This window comes from Anneissia japonica, unplaced genomic scaffold (assembly GCF_011630105.1).
Source record: "Anneissia japonica isolate Jap-2015-1 unplaced genomic scaffold, ASM1163010v1 scaffold585_len4108843_cov191, whole genome shotgun sequence".
Taxonomy (NCBI): Eukaryota; Metazoa; Echinodermata; class Crinoidea; order Comatulida; family Comatulidae; genus Anneissia; species Anneissia japonica.
The window spans coordinates 3,413,573-3,431,330 of NW_022716829.1; the positions used below are offsets into that span (position 1 = coordinate 3,413,573).

The window sequence follows — 17,758 nt, forward strand, 5'->3', positions numbered from 1 at the left end:
AGATGTGTATAAGAGACATATATAGGACTATATAAAACTCTGGAGAGGTGTTTGTTGCCACTCTGATGCACTGTGGAATACCCATTATAAATAATCAAATATTGATAGGTGTTCAAGTAAAGGAATAGTGATGTACTGTACATATCGATTGGGCAGTCTATCAACGAAAGAGTTCGTTATCAACTTAAAAAAAAACGTTCCTTGACAGGAAGAACCACTAGCTTCTATGGCCTAGTTGTATGGTACTAGCTGCGAGAGATCGCGGGTTCAATTCTTTCCAGGGACACTTTAGTTGCTTTCAGCAGGCAGAGATGGTGTTGGTTGAATTAGGGCCTCAGTTGAGGGATAGTGCAAGGTTAAATGGATTATAATAATGGACAACTGCAGCAGGAGCATTTTAATCAAGTAATGAAATACATCAAGTGCATGGTATGTAGCATTATAAAAAATAAATTCTGAATCAATCAATGCATGCCTCGGTGAATATCACAAAAACTATACTAACAATAGCGGGCGGCATACAATATTAATTTTTTAATCTGTGTATAAAGGCAAGTTATTAGCTTTCATTTAATAATTAGAATGAACGGACGTAGGCCTATAGATATATTTTTATATCTTTTTTTTTGTAGTAAATGATCTGTAATTCAATATCTATTTGTTTTGATCTGTGTTGTATTATTCGATTTTTTATGGTTTTTTTAAAATAAATTGACAGTAGATATAATAATTAAGTTACCTAAGCATATTAATCATATTTAATTTTAAAACATTATCAAATAAAATAAACTGAAAAAGATGCATATAGGCCTACTCTACATCAAACGAACGATTAGTACAGTACTATAATTCTGGAAAACATTTTTCTGCACCACTATCAGTCTGTGATTTGCAAGCACAACTATTACACGGTTTAGTTAGTTAACTATAGCTTTGGTTCCTGTGAATGTAAGTAAGCACATTATTATATATCATAATGAAACATCATACATAATAATTAAAATGTTTTAAAATATTCTCAATAAAAATAAAGATTTTGCATACCATATATATGTATGCTGTAAAATGGAATTTTCAAAAGTCATTGGTTAGAACAGTGCTAAAAATTTTGCAAAACTCTTTTGCCCCACCATTTGCAAGCACAATTGCACTATATATACATTTTACACAGATTAGGTTTTAAAATAATGAAAACTACTTATCTGAATATTAGAGAGGTTTTGCTACTTTACGAAAAAAGGGTAATGAACACGCCACATGTGAGTTTCGTTAATTGTGCCTAAATTGGACAGTTCCGCTAATAATCACTGCCCCTTAAAAAATTTATGCAAAGACCCCACAAAAGACTGTGTGCATAAGCATACGTAAATACTTGCATTTTTTTGGGACAGCAAGTAGGTAGTTTTCATTGCACGACGTTAACCTTAACTTTAACGTTAGTACCCGAAATGCAGCGCGATAGCTCCGCCCCTTTTGTAAACAAATCGAAATACGCATGCGCAAACCCGTTATTAACGTATGTCGAGCACGTAAAATAATGAAATTAACGTACTCCGCAACGCAAGATGAATACATTATGACGTCATCCGTTAACGTTAAGGTTAACGTCGTGCGGCGAAAACTGCCTAATGTCTGTGGGACACGCATGTATTCGTAGCCGTTCTAGTTGATCATTAGTTAGTCCATGGAGGAAATATATTAATATATTTCCTCCATGGTTAGTCTGACTCTCCCAAAAAGACAAAATGATCCAAATGATACAAATTAGTAAATATGTTGAAAATGTTATCTGTTTTTGTACCTATGAATATGGTCGGTGATTTACAAAATAAAGCCATTAAAAAAAACGCAGATACGCTGCGAAAGACATGAATAAGAATCAGCTAAAGAAAATCTACAATTGATGATGATGTAACCATGATAATTATCGTTTTGTTTTTGTTGGAAAACCTACATAATATCAAATTAACAAAAATCAATCTTCTATCTTTGCATTAGAGTTTTTGTACATAATTATTTAGTTATTTTCTATATATTATTAATCTATATCATAATATAATTAATATTTAAACACCATAATAATAATAATAATAGACAGATTTATATAGCACAAATAAAAGAGGTCTCTATGTGCTCGACAATACAGTAGGTAAGAAGGCAACGAAAAAGAGCAGAATCAATAAAAAGCAAGAAAAAAGAAAAAACAATAAACACCAAGCTAGCATCCAAACCAGTCGAATACACATCCTTTATTATAAGTTTTGTAATTAGAGAACAAAGCTTCTTAAGACCAGGAAACTCTGGTTTCAAAAGTGGTCTTTAATTGGAGGGAGAAATGAGGGGCGGCGTCAGTGGGGCAGACCTAAAAGAGAAACAAATATGTATATGTATTTTCTACATATTAGTAGACTCTAAAATCGATGAAATAAGCATTTTAAAACCACTAAATTGTCATATTTTTCGCGGGCTTTGCTCCCTGAAACACTTTTGAGAGCAATGCCTTACTACACCTACTTTTATCTCATCAGGGACAAAGGCACTGCCTGTCGGGGACAATCCCCGTCGGACAAATCCTGGTGCCACCCCAGGGAGAAAAGTAATACTATTATTAAAAAACAAGAAGCCTGATTATTCAAGAGTTCAAAGAGCTACAAGTACAATATTCTGTTGTAACTACTGTAACAACTTCATTCATTTTTCTTGAATTATCATTACAACTACAATTAACCATTGGCCTATAAAAGATCCATAAATTTACTATACTTTGTTGCTTAACTATTAATAATTACTGCAAGAAACACTTACATATACTGTATTTTCACTGTGGGAAAATTAAAGGAATGATGCAAAGCTTGCTCATTATACAAGCACATTCAATATATCACGACTGCCAGATAAAAAAATGAATTTCATCTCGGCGGATTCAAGGGGAGTTGAGCTGGCCTGGGCCCCCCTAAATTTTTCAAAAAATATGAATAAAAAAAGAAAAATTATAATCTAATTTAGGTCTGAGAGCACCCATTTCCGGCCATCTAGGGGTGTCAATCATAAATTTTCTAACCTCAGCCCCAACCATGGTGTGGCTGAGATGGTCCAGACTCCTGTCTGTAAAAATCCCGGCCTGGGCCCCCAATTTCGAATTCCTGGATCCGCCACTGATTTCCATATCAGTAAACCAATGAATGGTGAAGGGAGGGGCTTCTAGCCAAAATCTTGAGATTTACAATAGGAATGTATTTTTTAAGTCTTAAATGATTAAATTCAATTTTTTTTTAAATAATGGCTGCTTTTAACTTATTTTGCTGGCCCCCAACATATTGTTGTCAGGGCCCATGTGACTGAAAGCTGCTCTTTTTCGACCTGTGAGCATCATGTGTATTTGAAGCCATTTGCATAATGAAATAAAATATGATGGTTTAGATTTATACCTTTCAAGTGATACCAATAGAGCAGGGGTGAGCATAAAAATAGGTCTGAGGGACAAAGTGAACTTTTGACTTAACAATGAGGTCCGCACCTAAAGTTTGATGTTTCCAGTGTGCTTCTAAAAACCTTTATGGGCTGCTTTTATACCTTTCTATGCTCAGTTCTAATAACTTTTTCGGTGTGTGATCAGTGTCGGGCCGTACAAAACAAGAGGTTTTCTAGCTGCAGGTGGTTGGCAGGCCACACACATATGGATTATAATTTATTTTCGTGGGCTGCAACAAAATCACTGCTGGGCCACATTTTGCCCACCTGTTACACTCTCAGCTGCCTCCTATTCAATCTTGTTGCTGGTAGTGGTCTTTTTGGAAATACAGTTTCACTGATTTTGGCCAATTAAATGGCCACTCGTAATCATTTGGTACGATACCGTTGACGTTGGATTCAAAATAGTAAAACATTGGGAACCACACTTCGGCTCTTTTGTCCCCATGCTGTAGAGCTTGATTGTTTGCAAGAGTATGGTAATACAAAAATAGACGAGAGGTGATATAAAACGCGATGACAACATCAATTGAGTAATGCTCATGTCCCGCAAGGATGAAGAAAATACCAAACAAATTGAGAACCCATGTTGCTGTATGAAGAAGTGAAAAATTCCTTGGAGTATCTAGAAAAATAACAAAAAGAAAATAATTTTTACTGTTTTCATTATTAAAGGTTATTTAATGTAAACCACACCACCACATATAAAACATTGAGAGAAGTACCTGCATAGTTTATCCAATATTATATAAATTTGAGGATAAGAAGTATATGACAAATTATGATTCAACAATATTCTCTATAATTTTGGAGTTTAAACTGCATAACATGGCTAAAAGCCTGAAATATCTCCAAGATTCAGTGTAGCACACACAATAGCTAGCACCAGTTTAGTTGACAGAGTTAGCACTTCATGATATAATATGTGCTTAATTACCGTACAGTATATACTTATTTATTTATCTATTATTTATTTAATAAGCAACCACTTACGAATATACAGAAGTGATGGAAGTGAGCCAACAGAATACAAGCAACTGCACAATGACTTGCTCTTTGATATGAATATCTGAAGATGAGATGTAATGAAATCTGAAGATGTACTTACATTCAGTTATAAACATGTTCCACATAGTAAGGCAGACGGTATGACCGCTAAACATGTAGTCACCGCAGGTGTGAACTCCAGTGAGTGACATGCCGAGCCCGAATGAAATCTCAAACGTTCTCTTCAACTTAGTCCATATGTCACCATAAACCTTTGAAATCAGAAGAAGAATATAAACATGACCCACTGCAAGGATATTGGTTCCTATACAAGCAATATTTTAATGGCATATTATACTACACTAGTTAGTATATAGGGTTTAGGTAAAAAGTTTAAGATTAAAAATATACCGACTGTTGGAGTGTTACTTAGGCCCCGGGCCCCAGCCAATCAGTTATTCCTGTGTGCCTGTTGTCAGCTACAAATCAGGCTCTGGGATTAATTCATGAGGTGTACAGCAGGCATGAGTACTGCATCTAATGGTCTATTCATTATACAATTACTTAATTCCATACTAGGTGACAGGTTTGATTTACCCAATTAGGATTAAAAATTCATCAAAAACTAAAGGAGAAAATAAATATCAATTGAGGCACCAAATCTAACTAAATACTAAAATGAGGCATGTTGTGGCAAAATGGCTATAAAGTTGTAGCAAAAATTGAAATTCAAGTTATTGGTATTTTCAGATACCTGAGTATGTGATCTTTAAAATCAAATCAAATTGGAAATTTCAAGCCTAAGTTATTGGAAAGTGAAAGTACAGTACTCTTAGAGTCAAGATAAACATGATTTTGAGTAATTGCCTTTCAAAGTTATTCATAACAATAGAATGAACTATGAAAAATAACGTTAAATAAACAATTTGTTTTTCCACTTCCAGAACTAATACTTTGGGACATGATTAATCAGACATTAAACTGTTGATCTATAGTGAAAAACAAATTTGGATTTTTAGGGAATTTTTTTGAGCTCCCATATTTTATAGCTCATTTACTCAATACTGGATTGTGCGACAACTTAACCATTTCGCCACAACATGCCTCAAATAAGAACCATCAAAATGAGCCATATTATATTATGCCAATGTCTTTATGCCACCGAACAAAGATGGCTACTTGTGCTCTACAGTATAAGCACTGGTTATCTGATTGATTAAACTATCTTCATTTATTCCTAGATCCACCACTGAACATAAACAAGTCTCACTAAGAGAAATTTTATTAAAACATAAATGCTTACCTTTCCAGAACACTGCAAGTGAATGCCTGGCACCGACAGGGATGTTACAAACATAGTGACACATCGTAGCAGAAACACAGTGCCAAGAAGAGCGAAGCAACGACGGAGCACTATGAATCTGTAATACAATCCATTTTCATAATTTTTGAATTAAAAATCGGAAACCGGCAGAAATAAATAATAAATAGAGGTTTACACTTTAGTGTTAGTAAGTAATGTAGCATACTGTATTGTTGATCAATGCGAGATATCAACAATTCGACACAGTGGTGGTGTATTATATTCTATGCTGTTCTTGGACTTTTTGTACACAACCAAAAAAATAAGTCTAGGCATTTAGTTGCGAGGCATGAGTCCAAATAATAATGTTAAGTGGTAAGGATGAGGGAAAGGTTGGGGGTTCCAAGGAGACATCACTCTTGGCCTACAGAGGATCTCATTACTTGCGTGAGTTATAGAAGGAATATAGACGTTTTAGGAGTCCTCAACAAATTTTTCCCTAACCCAACTGGGGCAATCGCTGCTGCACATCGGAAAATATTTTATGGTACTCTAAGGGAGCTCTAGCTATGGCAATTTTAGGCAGAATGTAAACATATTTAAGTGGGGTTTGCAACAAAAAGGCTCTTGTTTTTATCATCATTATGGAGCTTCCAATCTGTGATTATTCTGCGTTCCCTGTACAATTTAGATTTGGGCTAAACTGCATCCTAGAATTAAACAACAATGACAACTCAGGCTGCTTGCATGCTTCCTAATCTATTATCATTCCCATTGTTATTATCTATTCAAACTATCAACTTGCCTGTGTTTATGTAGGAAAATTGTTAATGTGAATATTCCGGCAAGAATTAATCCACACATTTCACATGCTTGAAAAGCCCAAGGTATCATAGGTACGCTATCCAGGAAGATGTCAGGTAGAGGCGGGTACTTGGCCATATCTGGAACTCGATCATGCACGACAACCATCACAAAAGCTGTCAATATGGCCACAACGAAACCATACAAAAAGCTGATAATAGTCTTGCGTATTTCACGCCTAAACTGTGGCTTACCGCTGTCTGTAGAAACCTGAGTCCTGTAGCCAAATGGTTTATTGGATCTTATATTTCTTCGACGTAAATGAATAACATCTCCGGAATTTGCTATGCCATTTGTTTGTAGTATGTTACAATTTTCAAGCTGGTGTACTTGACTGTTCTGAAGATTGGAAATGAGAAGAATAAGCCGCTTAATGTCTCCAAGTACTTTCAATTGTAGTGGTGGGTTTCTAAGATCATACTCACTGAGTAATAACAGAGCTTTGCCGTCTATTTTATGCACACTACAGAGAAGTGAGCTATAGGATTTAAAGTCATTCTGAGCTAGCCATTCCTCCACATCTGAACAAGTCCAGGTACTAACATCACCTTTCATCTTGAATCATATCTAAGAAATGAAAAAAAAAAATGGTCCTATAAGGCATTCAATTTACTTAAGCCAACCACCTACTGTACCATATTTGGAACCTAGGTAGGCCATCTAATACAGTAGACTAGCTTAGTGAGGCCCTCTGCCCCAGCCAGTAAGGTAGGCTATTACACTACTACTACAAGTACCACTGAGTACTAGGTCTAATTAAATTTATCTAGGCCTTTTGTTATTATCTTCCCCGGTTCCATACTGTAAAGTTTTTATTTATTGCGCAGATGATACCTCAAAAACCAGCTCAAATTTGCATGGAAAATCTCAAGGAAAATAAGTGCACATAATCGTAATTAGAGCCTAGGCCACCTGCTAACCCGCGGCCAACGTTGCACTGTGATATCCAATGCACGCAGTTATTACATTACTCAGCGTTCCATCCAATAACCCTTATTATAAGTCAATCGTGACGTCATCACTGTAACTGCCAATGTTATTTGCCTTCCCTCAGCGTCCACTAGTTTTTCTATTAGTGGACGCTTGGCTTGATTTTTTTTAGGTTTGTGTGCAAAACAAATTCCTCATTTTTTCGTCACAAGTGTTTCTAACACAATTTTTACCGTATTCATCGTATCCGTACTGAATTGCTGATGTGTAGTTAATTAAAAGCGTACTGTCTGCAGGAGCAAAAATCACAGCTAAATGTAAATTTACGAACACGTATACTGATCATATCACTATAGCAACCGATGACTGCTACAACAAAAATTTAAATAAAACTATAATTAAAAGACAGCGATTGACTTATAAAGCAATTAGTAGAGCATGCTTCGTACACTAAATGGAAAATTATTATACTTAGGTTAGATTTAATGCATTCAAAAATTTCCTTCGGGCCTTGCAGGACTTCAGGAAATTTGTTCAAGCATTAAATCTAACCTAAGTATAATAATTTTCCTATAGTGTACTATGCGGAGCTCTACTAATTGCTTATTTTGACACTGAATATCTCGCGGCCGAACCGGACGTCATTCAGGCTAGGCCTAGTAGGCCCCTAGCTAGTAGTAGGCCTAGTATGTAGTAGTAGGCTATCTAGCTAACTAGAGGGGCTTGCCTAGAAACTAACAAATCATTATCATAATACCACCAACGTCAAAGGCCATATGACAACTGTAATAGCAAACAGTGGATATTAAAAGTACAGGCATTCTAGCCTTTTACCTTTCCCCACGATCCTTATACAAAACTGTACTTTGTACCCTTTTCTTTTCTTCAGTCATCGCCTTTCACGTTGGTGGCGTGTGGGTCAGGGTCAGGGTCAGGAAGATACCATTATTTCCCAACAAACTCAACTACTGCACTTCGTTTTACACAATCACGACGACAGGCTTTTTAATATTATTAATTATATAATTCTGCTGAAAACAGAGTAAAGAACAAAAAACAAAGAAATATAAAGATGACATCTAAAAAAATAACCCAAATAAGTGTAAATTTATATGTAAACTACAACCATATTAAGGAACCCATCGTCATAAATATTCATTATATACCCATACAAAAATTTTCTATAGAATTCTATTAAAAAAATTCTATAGATTTTCTATATAGTATTCTATAGATTATCTATAGAAAATTTTATATAAGTTCTATAGAATATTTCAAACAAATTCTATAGAAAATATATAAAAATATTCTATACAATTTCTAAAGGATTTCTATACAATTTCTAAAGGATTTCTATACAATTTCTAAAGGATTTCTATACAATTTCTAAAGAAAAGTGGCTTAATTCTCTATAAGAATCTATAGAAATTAACAGCATTTCTATAGAAAACAGCAAGTGTTTCTATAGAGAGTAATGCTGTTATAATTTCTTTTCTATAGAAAACTATTATTTTCTATAGAAATTGACAATACTTCTATAGAAAAGAACAGCATTTCTATAGAAATTATTGCAGATATATATTTTTCTATAGAAAACTATATAAATCTCTATGGAAAATAACAGCATTTCTATAGAAAATAACACCGATATAATATATTTTCTATGGAAAACTGTATTATTCTCTTTAGAAATGTACAGAATTTCTTTAGAAATAATGCTGATATATTATATTTTCTATAGGAAAAAAAACAACATTTCTTTAGAAAATAACACTGATAAAATTAATTTTCATAGAAATTCACAGCACTTCTCTAGAAAATAACGCTGATATAATTTTTTTTTATAGAAATCTGTATCGTTCGATCAATAAAAAATTGTTGTCACGAATAAAAAAAAAGTGTAAAAATAAAAAATCATAGGCCTACAAGATGATTGTAATGTACAAGTGTGTTTTGGTAGTTCATGGTACTGCAGGAAACATGAAATGTTTGAACCCACTGTACAGAAATCCCAACAAAATGTATTCATTCTCAAGATCTTTATTTAACACACATTAAACATATATATCACAGTTCAAACAACCAAACTAAAATACTTGCATTGTATCATTTAAATAGTAGAAAAAAAAAAACTGGATTCAATATCTTAAAAGAATAAACTGCATTGAATTTTACTAGCATTATGAAGTCACACGATGTAGCACTAGTGGTATTGTGCAAACATATAAAGATTTATAAAAATAATTTTATATAATAGCTGTATTTACAGTAAATTGCAGGCCTATATAAAATATTACAAATATATTAAATAACATCAAAGTACTGTAAGCGATATTGATAAGGGTAGATGAAAGAAAAAGTTTTACATATTTTTATATACTATTACAGTACAGTATTACTGTAGATTTAACTTTACACACATTTAATAGATGTGAATGACTCAAAAAAGAAATTTCAAAACATAACGTGGATAACCCTGCACTGTATGGACGGTTCATAATTATCAACAAATGTATAAACAGTATGCTAAGGGGGAAAAGGCCTAATACTAAATACAAAATTAAATGAAAAGAATTTACAAAAGCTTAAAATATTGATTGAAATCGGTTTTCTAAATTTAATAACATGCCAATATGGATATATTTAAACCTAGAGAACGGTATTGCAAAATCAACATTTTTCATGTATGTACACTTTTTAAAGGGGTTGAGGTGGCAAAAAAGAGTACTCTTTTAATACACTATGTTTTCAATTGTGATTGGCCCCTAAGTTTAAACTTTAAAGAAAAAATATACTCAGGTACTAAACCAAACCTACTAGAGCTACAAACAGTACTGAAATAATTGCTACTCACATAAATAAGAAAATATTGATTTTATGTACTGTATATACAATAATATGGCAAGACAAAAATATTTAAACGAATGTTATTTTTAAAGAAAATATGACAAGGGTAAATATAATTATTGATGTGGAAGTAGCATACTATTTAATAAAGCCAAGCTCTGGAGGACATAAATTTGTTGATATGTTGTAGAACTAATCTTTCTAAGCCTCAAAGTATATTTTACAAAAAACTTGGAAACAGTTAATGAGAGAGATACAGATTTTTGAATATTTAAAAACTGGGGAAAACTAAGGAGGGAAAAAGGGTGGTTATGTCTCTTTTTCCCCCAGTTTTTTAATATTAAAAAATCTGGATCTCATTAACCGCTTCAAATCTTTTCATCAAATATTTTTTTTGGGTTTTAAAAAAATCAGTTCTACAACATAAAAAAAAAAAAACTTTTCTGAACCTAACTTTAAGATGGCCTACACACTGAAACATCAAATATAATAAAATACTTACACAAATCTAATAAAACGAAGTTTGGAATTAAAGTTAAATAACAAATTTAAAAACAAAAATGCATACATGGTATTCCCAATTTTTAGGCTTGTTCATTTTCTTTATTCTGTTTGGCAGAGACTGCCTCAAAAGAGTGGTTGAAGCCTCAGGAAATCTGGGGGTAAAAAAAATGCAAACAAATTGAATACTCTTATAGGCTTCTAAATCGAAAACTCATAAACAGGCAACCACCAAGAGCAGGATGAATTTTAATAATTTCGGTGAAATGTCTAAAATTAGTGGTGCATGTGAACCGTGTATAAGCGGCGCCGATTGCACAGGTGGCTTCCAGAAACTGAAAGCCGGCTACTGGTGGTCGTGGAATTTCACTGGTTATGTTGGTCCAGATGACCTCGGTAGTTTAAACGAGTACAAACAGTTTGTTGAAAACATTAGTAATTCGTTTTTCGAACCTTCTAACCCTGAAAGTTTAAAAGATACCGTATATACAGGATCAATTCCTGCAGTTCACATGTGTCCACGAAGTGAGAGTTGCCAAGGTGGAGATATTGAAGCAAATTGCTCAGAAGGTTATACAGCTTTTATTACTGAACAAAAGGAGGACATCACAACAACAAAGGGTGCAGCAAGCGAGAGAGATGTCGATGAAGACCGTTCCGTTAGCTTTCAAATTTTACCACCCAGTTGAGGAATGTACCATGTTTAATAGAGGGGCGGGGAAACCATTTAAGACCAGTTGAGTTATAATTCTTATTAAATGCATTTATATAAGCCTTCTGTAATTAATCATTTGTTTTGTGTAGGAAAGTATATATAATATAGCATTTCATACAATAAATAATTTACTAAATCGTGCATCTCAACTCATAAATTGGACCCCTATCACGGCCTGATCCATTGTCTGGTTATTGAAAACGATGTCTCTCTCCCATCTGGAATGATGATTAAAGTAGTTAGGTTTTAAGTTACACTAACCATGGAGTTATAATTATTTTTTTTTATAACTCCATGCACTAACAGTAACTTTAAAATGGTCACCATAATGGTGGTTTGTGGTTAATGATTTTGTAAGATTAATTAAGTATTTGTTACAAATATGTGCATTAAATTCATTTTTCATTTCAATTTTAAAATGTGGTGTAAGGCTAAGTATTTGCTGTTTTTAACATTTAATTAAATGTTTTATTTAATGTATAATTTAACTTAAATGTTTAAATTAAATGCTTAATTTAATGTTTTTAACATTTTAACTTAAAATGTGAGCATGCTAATTGATACTGTAACTTATGCATCTGTTATACATTTCCAAACAGATATTCTATAGAATTCCTATACAACTTCTAAAGAAAATGTTATAGATGTCTATAGAATTTTCTATAGAATTTCTATACAGCTTCTAAAGAGAATGTTATAGATTTCTATAAAATTTTTCCAGAAATATGAAGCATAATTATTTGCGACAAAATGATACACATATTAAACTCTATGCATTATTTAGTTACTCAACATCAGACCATGAGCCAAAAGCAATAGTTTTATTTATTCTTTTTTTATTATTATTATTTAATAATCATGTTTCATATTCAAAACCAAGCTTCTGCAATAACACATTTATTGAAAATCCACTGTAGGTTACCAATACATAAATTGTGCAACAAACTAATTTTCTTTAGAGTGGAATACAACATTCTATAGAAAATATTAAAATTCTATAGAATGCGTAAACTCTATAAAACATTTCTATAGAATTTTTTTGCCTCTATAGAGTTACATAGAACTCTATATAAAGTTCTATAGAATTCTATAGAGCTCTATAGAACTTTTTTGTATGGGTAAATTTAAATATGTGTGTGGAGTCATTCATGCCTATCCAACCAAAACAATAACAATGTACAGGTAGTACCACGTATCCGAGACAAAAGGTCCTTTAACCAACAACCACGTAGGCTTTAGACGTAGGACTATACATTTTGGTTAGGTTAGAGGCCTGCCTACAAAGTAAGTTTTGCTTTAAAATTGTACAGAGAGTACTTTATATTTGGTTTTTATCGTTATTATAAAAATTTATATAGACATTTATGCTATTCTTTCTATTTAGGTGTAGGATGTATATCTACTCTAGAGAGCCCGATACTAAATCCTCACGGATGTACCTAGGCCTTGTTGTAACCCTTGTGAGTAGCCTGGGGCATGTGTTGACGGCCGACGACTTCCAGTTTCCAGATCTAAGTGACCGTCTAGAGCTAAGCCCCGAAAAGTCAATGAATGTGATTGAGGGCTTGAAGAAGATAGGCGATATGTTTGACAAGGCTGAAGAACACAACAAAAAAGGCGACACTGGTGATTGTAGATTTAAGTGCCCTGAAGGTGAGATAATAATAATAATAATAATAATAATAATAATAATAATAATAATAATAATAATAATAATAATAATTTATTGACTTTTTACACTGACACCATTACATCAGCGGGCATTCAAGAGGTGCGTCAATCATGAAAAATACTTAAATGAAAACTTAAATGAAAGCACCTTAAGACCTGTCTCTTATACACATCTAGATGTGTATAAGAGACAGACACTACTCAGCGTTCCATCCAATAACCCTTATTATAAGTCAATCGTGACGTCATCACTGTAACTGCCAATGTTATTTGCCTTCCCTCAGCGTCCACTAGTTTTTCTATTAGTGGACGCTTGGCTTGATTTTTTTTAGGTTTGTGTGCAAAACAAATTCCTCATTTTTTCGTCACAAGTGTTTCTAACACAATTTTTACCGTATTCATCGTATCCGTACTGAATTGCTGATGTGTAGTTAATTAAAAGCGTACTGTCTGCAGGAGCAAAAATCACAGCTAAATGTAAATTACGAACACGTATACTGATCATATCACTATAGCAACCGATGACTGCTACAACAAAAATTTAAATAAAACTATAATTAAAAGACAGCGATTGACTTATAAAGCAATTAGTAGAGCATGCATTAGAGCAAATAAACATGAAATTGATTTAAAAACAAGCAATAAAAGGAATGAAAACAAGAACTTATTAGAAATCATTAACCAAATGAAATCACCTTATTAACTTTATTTATTTACCTTTTGTGGTGCAATTCAGGTCTGACTGCAATAGCCAAGCCAAAACACAAAGTGTATCCGGATGGATGTGGAAGTCCAGATAACAAGGTATCTATAACTTAGTCCCTATTAATCTTATAATATTTAAACTGATTTAGCATTTCGACAGAGATTATGTGGCTGCTGCCGGGGGTGGGGGGAGGGAGAGCAAATGCCACTTTCGCCATCCACTGGATTCGCTACCGACTATTGCATAAAAAAAATCGGATAATTAAAGCTTCAATACTTGCTTTTCTACCTTCATTTTTGGTTATCTTGCAAAGCCTGATTCCCTTAATTACAATCGCTTCATTGCAATCGTTATCCGACCTACTGCGAACACTGCCCGACGAAATCGGGAAGGCTCCCCAATTCGACCGACCAATCAGCATCACCGAAAGCTGTCGGCGATAGCGATTGTATGGAAACCACTAGCTAACCAATGTGAATCTACTGTATCAACTATGAGATTGCATGAATAGTAAATAATAATCTCTCATTGTTATGATTTTTATCACCATTTTGCCAAAAAAGCGTGAATATAATTTAAATAAAATGAAGATTGAAGAAAATACACGTATTTTGTATTTGGGTATATCTTTGGTTTCCTTCCAGTCTCAGGTTCGTGTGTTGAAATCAGGAGCGGATTTAGGGGGGGGGGCGGCCCCCCTTTTGGGTGGTAAAAAAAAAGAAAAAAAGAAGAAAAAAAGAAAGAAAAAGAAAAAAATGATAGCCCACAACGCCTCAAATGTTATTTTCGGGCGTCTAGAACACAACAATTTCGCGGGGGCATGCCCCCGGACCCCCTAGTACATTGTTGTCTTGTTCGCCCAAATTTCGGCACCCATTTCGGCCCCCCCCCCTTTTGGACATCTCTGGATCCGCCCCAAGAAATCATTGGCAAATTCAAGATGTTTGTGCAGGGAGGGGGAATCTCCAAATGAAGATATGTAATCTGATTGGCGGTCCAACGGGCACACCGATGTGAGCGCCCTTTTCGTCAGTGTGAAAATAGTTTAAACTGGTTCCCAAAATATAAATAAGAAATATGAATATATAAAAAATAGTGATAATGTAATAATAAACGTTTTTCTACCATCAGTTTGATTTTCCTGTCGTTCCCGAGATTGATAAATGTTGTGATACACATGATATCTGCTATGGAACATTTGGGGAAGAGAAAAAAAACTGTGACAGAAACTTACAAAAGTGCTTAAAGGCTGGATGTAAAGAAGCTATGAAAGCTCTTGGACGTAAAGACTCACACAAGCAAGGTATGTATTAGACATTGTTGGTGGAGGTTTTTAAATGTATCAGCACTATCCCGATATTGACTGGCTCTTAGTAGGCCTACCACATAACCACGCAGGGCAACATGTTGCCTCTAGGCAGGGGACTTATGCCAATTCCCAGGATAATCTTGTTTATTTCTAATGTAGGAAGTCCTTTTTCAAGTCATTCTTGCCCTTACAGGGCAGTAATAGCTTTCGTAGGCTGGAAAGTTATGCCAATTTGTAGCTAGTAATTGCTTATCGCTAGGCTTGGTAGTTCATGTCCTTCTTCAGGTATTGATAGTTTGTTCGTTGGCTCGGAGCTTATGTTCTTCACATCTATTAGAAGATTGATGATTTCTTAAATTAATGAACTACATGTTGCCTCTAGGCAGGGGACTTATGCCAATCCCCAGGATAATCTTGTTTGTTTCCAATCTAGGAAGACTTTTTCAAGTCATTCTTGCCCTTACAGGGCAGTAATTGCTTTCGTAGGCTGGAAAGTTCATGCCCTTCTGTAGTTCGTAATTGCTTATCGCCGGGTTTGGTAGTTCATGTCCTTCTTCAGGTATTGATAGTTTGTTCATTGTCTCGGAGGTTATCCAATGTTCTTCACATCTATTAGAAGATTGATGATTTTTTTTAAATTAATGAACTAATCGTCGTTTTTTAAAGGTTGCAGCATGATGAGTAAACTGATACTTGGGTCTGTGATGAGTTCAAGTTGTCAAGAATATAAGATATTACAGGAAAAGGCTACGCTCTGTCAAGCCGACACAGATGGCCCAAAAAGTGATGTCAATATAGTTGATGATAATCTAATGGAAAATGTAAAACCAACTAGTGACGTGGATTTAAAAGAAAAATCGAAGATACATGATGATATAAATGATGATTTTTTAACCGTGGAGGTAGAAAACGATGATATTGTTGATGATGAAGATGAAAAAGATGTAGTACATGTTGAGAATGATGTACAACAAAGAGATGAATTATGAAGACGACTAATTATGCATTATTAAACATATAAATGCAATTAACATAGATTCGGAATATTATTGAAGAGTGTGAAATGAATGCTTTGGTATTGCATTAAAAAGCAATATAATCTATTACTTCATTGTTATAAATGCCTCTGTGGGAATATAATGTACAACATCCATTATACAGAAACAAAGTATCTGAATCTAATACAGATATACAGTAATAGATACAGATAAAATAGATAGGCCCCTACAGATATACAACACAGAACGTTGTGGTTAGGTATATTACTACATAACGTTCACACAACGTTGTAAGAACGCTCAAATGCTGTGAATTTAGGTTATAAGTACGTACATATGGTTCTACAAAATAGCGTTTTTATCACCAAACTGTAACGTTTTTATAACGTAATATTGTTAGCTGGGAATTATTTCATCCTTGTCAGAAAATTACATTAATATCATTACCATTACAAGAGATGCATTAATCGGGTAATGAACTGGAGCCCTTAATCCCTAAATTAGCTGAGTTTAAAACTGGATATGGAGCTGGTGGGTAAGATGGTTGCCTTCCAACCCCATGTTTTAGGTTCAAACCCTGTTAGAAACAGCTCCACTCCTTAAGTCTCATTAGCCTTAGCTTACAGACCACCGATGTATCCTGTAATGGACCTTTTTGGAATGTCAATCAAACTTAACAACTGACCAATCAGAACATGGCCAGGAATACGCGCGTGTCTCACAAAAATACTTATTGTCCCACAAACGCACGTGTTTGCGTATATTTTTACACTGTCGTTACCTTAGCAACAATCTCAAAGGGGCGGGGCTTAGCTGAAAGGTCAATTAGTGATTTGTGTACTTGCTGTTGGGTATGAAAGAAATAAATAATAAAGGTAGTCTTTGTTACGCTGTGTAACCAAAGGGGATATGTGCTATAGAAGTACCAAGTAACACGTTTGCTGAGTTAACAAAAATGGAACAATATAATTCAACACTTAAATAGCTTAAGCATAATACAGTAGAACCTCTATTAAGCGGACACCATTGGGACCGAAAAAGTGTCTCCTTAATAGGGGTGGTTTTACTGTATGCATATTTAAGAAGATATTTGCGCAAAACAAAATAAGTGCTTTTATAAGATATTCAAAGCGTAAACAATTTAATATCGGTACATTTATTCTTTAATATTTGATCCATCTGCGGTGTAGGCATGATTGCATATTACCTAGTATATTTATGGAATTTGTAGACTAGTTTTTTTCTAACCATTACCTACAGGACTTTTGTATGAATATAAATATAGTTTTTGGTAATAAATGATTTTATAAGTAAAAGCAAATACATTTGATTTGTTTGAATCTGATTGTTAATTTCAACAAGTACTGTAGTGTTCCATACGTCACTGCTGATATTTGTTTATTCACTGGCATCGCCTTCTCCATGGAACAAAGTGTTTCTTCATTTAACAATGATA

General features: G+C 34.0%; 2 protein-coding genes across 5 annotated transcripts; one reads left to right on the forward strand and one right to left on the reverse strand.

Moving 5' to 3' along the window:
• Positions 1-3,280: 3,280 nt before the first annotated feature.
• LOC117109900 (sphingomyelin synthase-related protein 1-like) lies at positions 3,281-8,487 on the reverse strand. 3 transcript variants are annotated; one of them, XM_033252363.1, is made up of 5 exons: positions 8,390-8,487; positions 6,567-7,192; positions 5,762-5,879; positions 4,580-4,730; positions 3,281-4,096 (listed from the first exon to the last, which is right to left on the reverse strand). In XM_033252363.1, exons 2-5 carry the CDS (start codon positions 7,178-7,180, stop codon positions 3,765-3,767), a joined length of 1,215 nt encoding a protein of 404 aa, XP_033108254.1. In that variant the 5' UTR covers positions 7,181-7,192; positions 8,390-8,487; the 3' UTR covers positions 3,281-3,764. The 3 variants fall into 3 exon arrangements, with proteins under 3 accessions (XP_033108254.1, XP_033108255.1, XP_033108256.1); XM_033252364.1 differs by lacking the exon at positions 8,390-8,487 and adding an exon at positions 7,538-7,558; XM_033252365.1 differs by lacking the exon at positions 8,390-8,487 and having other exon boundaries at positions 6,567-6,964; positions 7,051-7,192.
• Positions 8,488-12,748: 4,261 nt separating this feature from the next.
• On the forward strand, positions 12,749-16,685 carry LOC117109901. 2 transcript variants are annotated; one of them, XM_033252367.1, is made up of 5 exons: positions 12,749-12,902; positions 13,003-13,271; positions 14,026-14,093; positions 15,127-15,298; positions 15,971-16,685. In XM_033252367.1, exons 2-5 carry the CDS (start codon positions 13,010-13,012, stop codon positions 16,291-16,293), a joined length of 825 nt encoding a protein of 274 aa, XP_033108258.1. In that variant the 5' UTR covers positions 12,749-12,902; positions 13,003-13,009; the 3' UTR covers positions 16,294-16,685. The 2 variants fall into 2 exon arrangements, with proteins under 2 accessions (XP_033108258.1, XP_033108257.1); XM_033252366.1 differs by having other exon boundaries at positions 12,795-12,902; positions 12,977-13,271.
• Positions 16,686-17,758: the final 1,073 nt, after the last annotated feature.

What these genes read in the sequence shown, in the direction of transcription:
- LOC117109900 (XM_033252363.1), bottom strand. Translation starts at nt 7,180, where the DNA reads ATGAAAGGTGATGTTAGTACCTGGACTTGTTCAGATGTGGAGGAATGG. An exon ending in ATTTTCCTACATAAACACAG is followed by an intron (nt 5,880 to 6,566) that starts GCAAGTTGATAG and finishes ATTGTATTACAG; the next exon opens with ATTCATAGTGCTCCGTCGTT. An exon ending in GAACATGTTTATAACTGAAT is followed by an intron (nt 4,097 to 4,579) that starts GTAAGTACATCT and finishes TTATTTTTCTAG; the next exon opens with ATACTCCAAGGAATTTTTCA.
- LOC117109901 (XM_033252366.1), top strand. Translation starts at nt 12,983, where the DNA reads ATGCTATTCTTTCTATTTAGGTGTAGGATGTATATCTACTCTAGAGAG. An exon ending in TAGATTTAAGTGCCCTGAAG is followed by an intron (nt 13,272 to 14,025) that starts GTGAGATAATAA and finishes GGTGCAATTCAG; the next exon opens with GTCTGACTGCAATAGCCAAG. An exon ending in GTGGAAGTCCAGATAACAAG is followed by an intron (nt 14,094 to 15,126) that starts GTATCTATAACT and finishes TTCTACCATCAG; the next exon opens with TTTGATTTTCCTGTCGTTCC.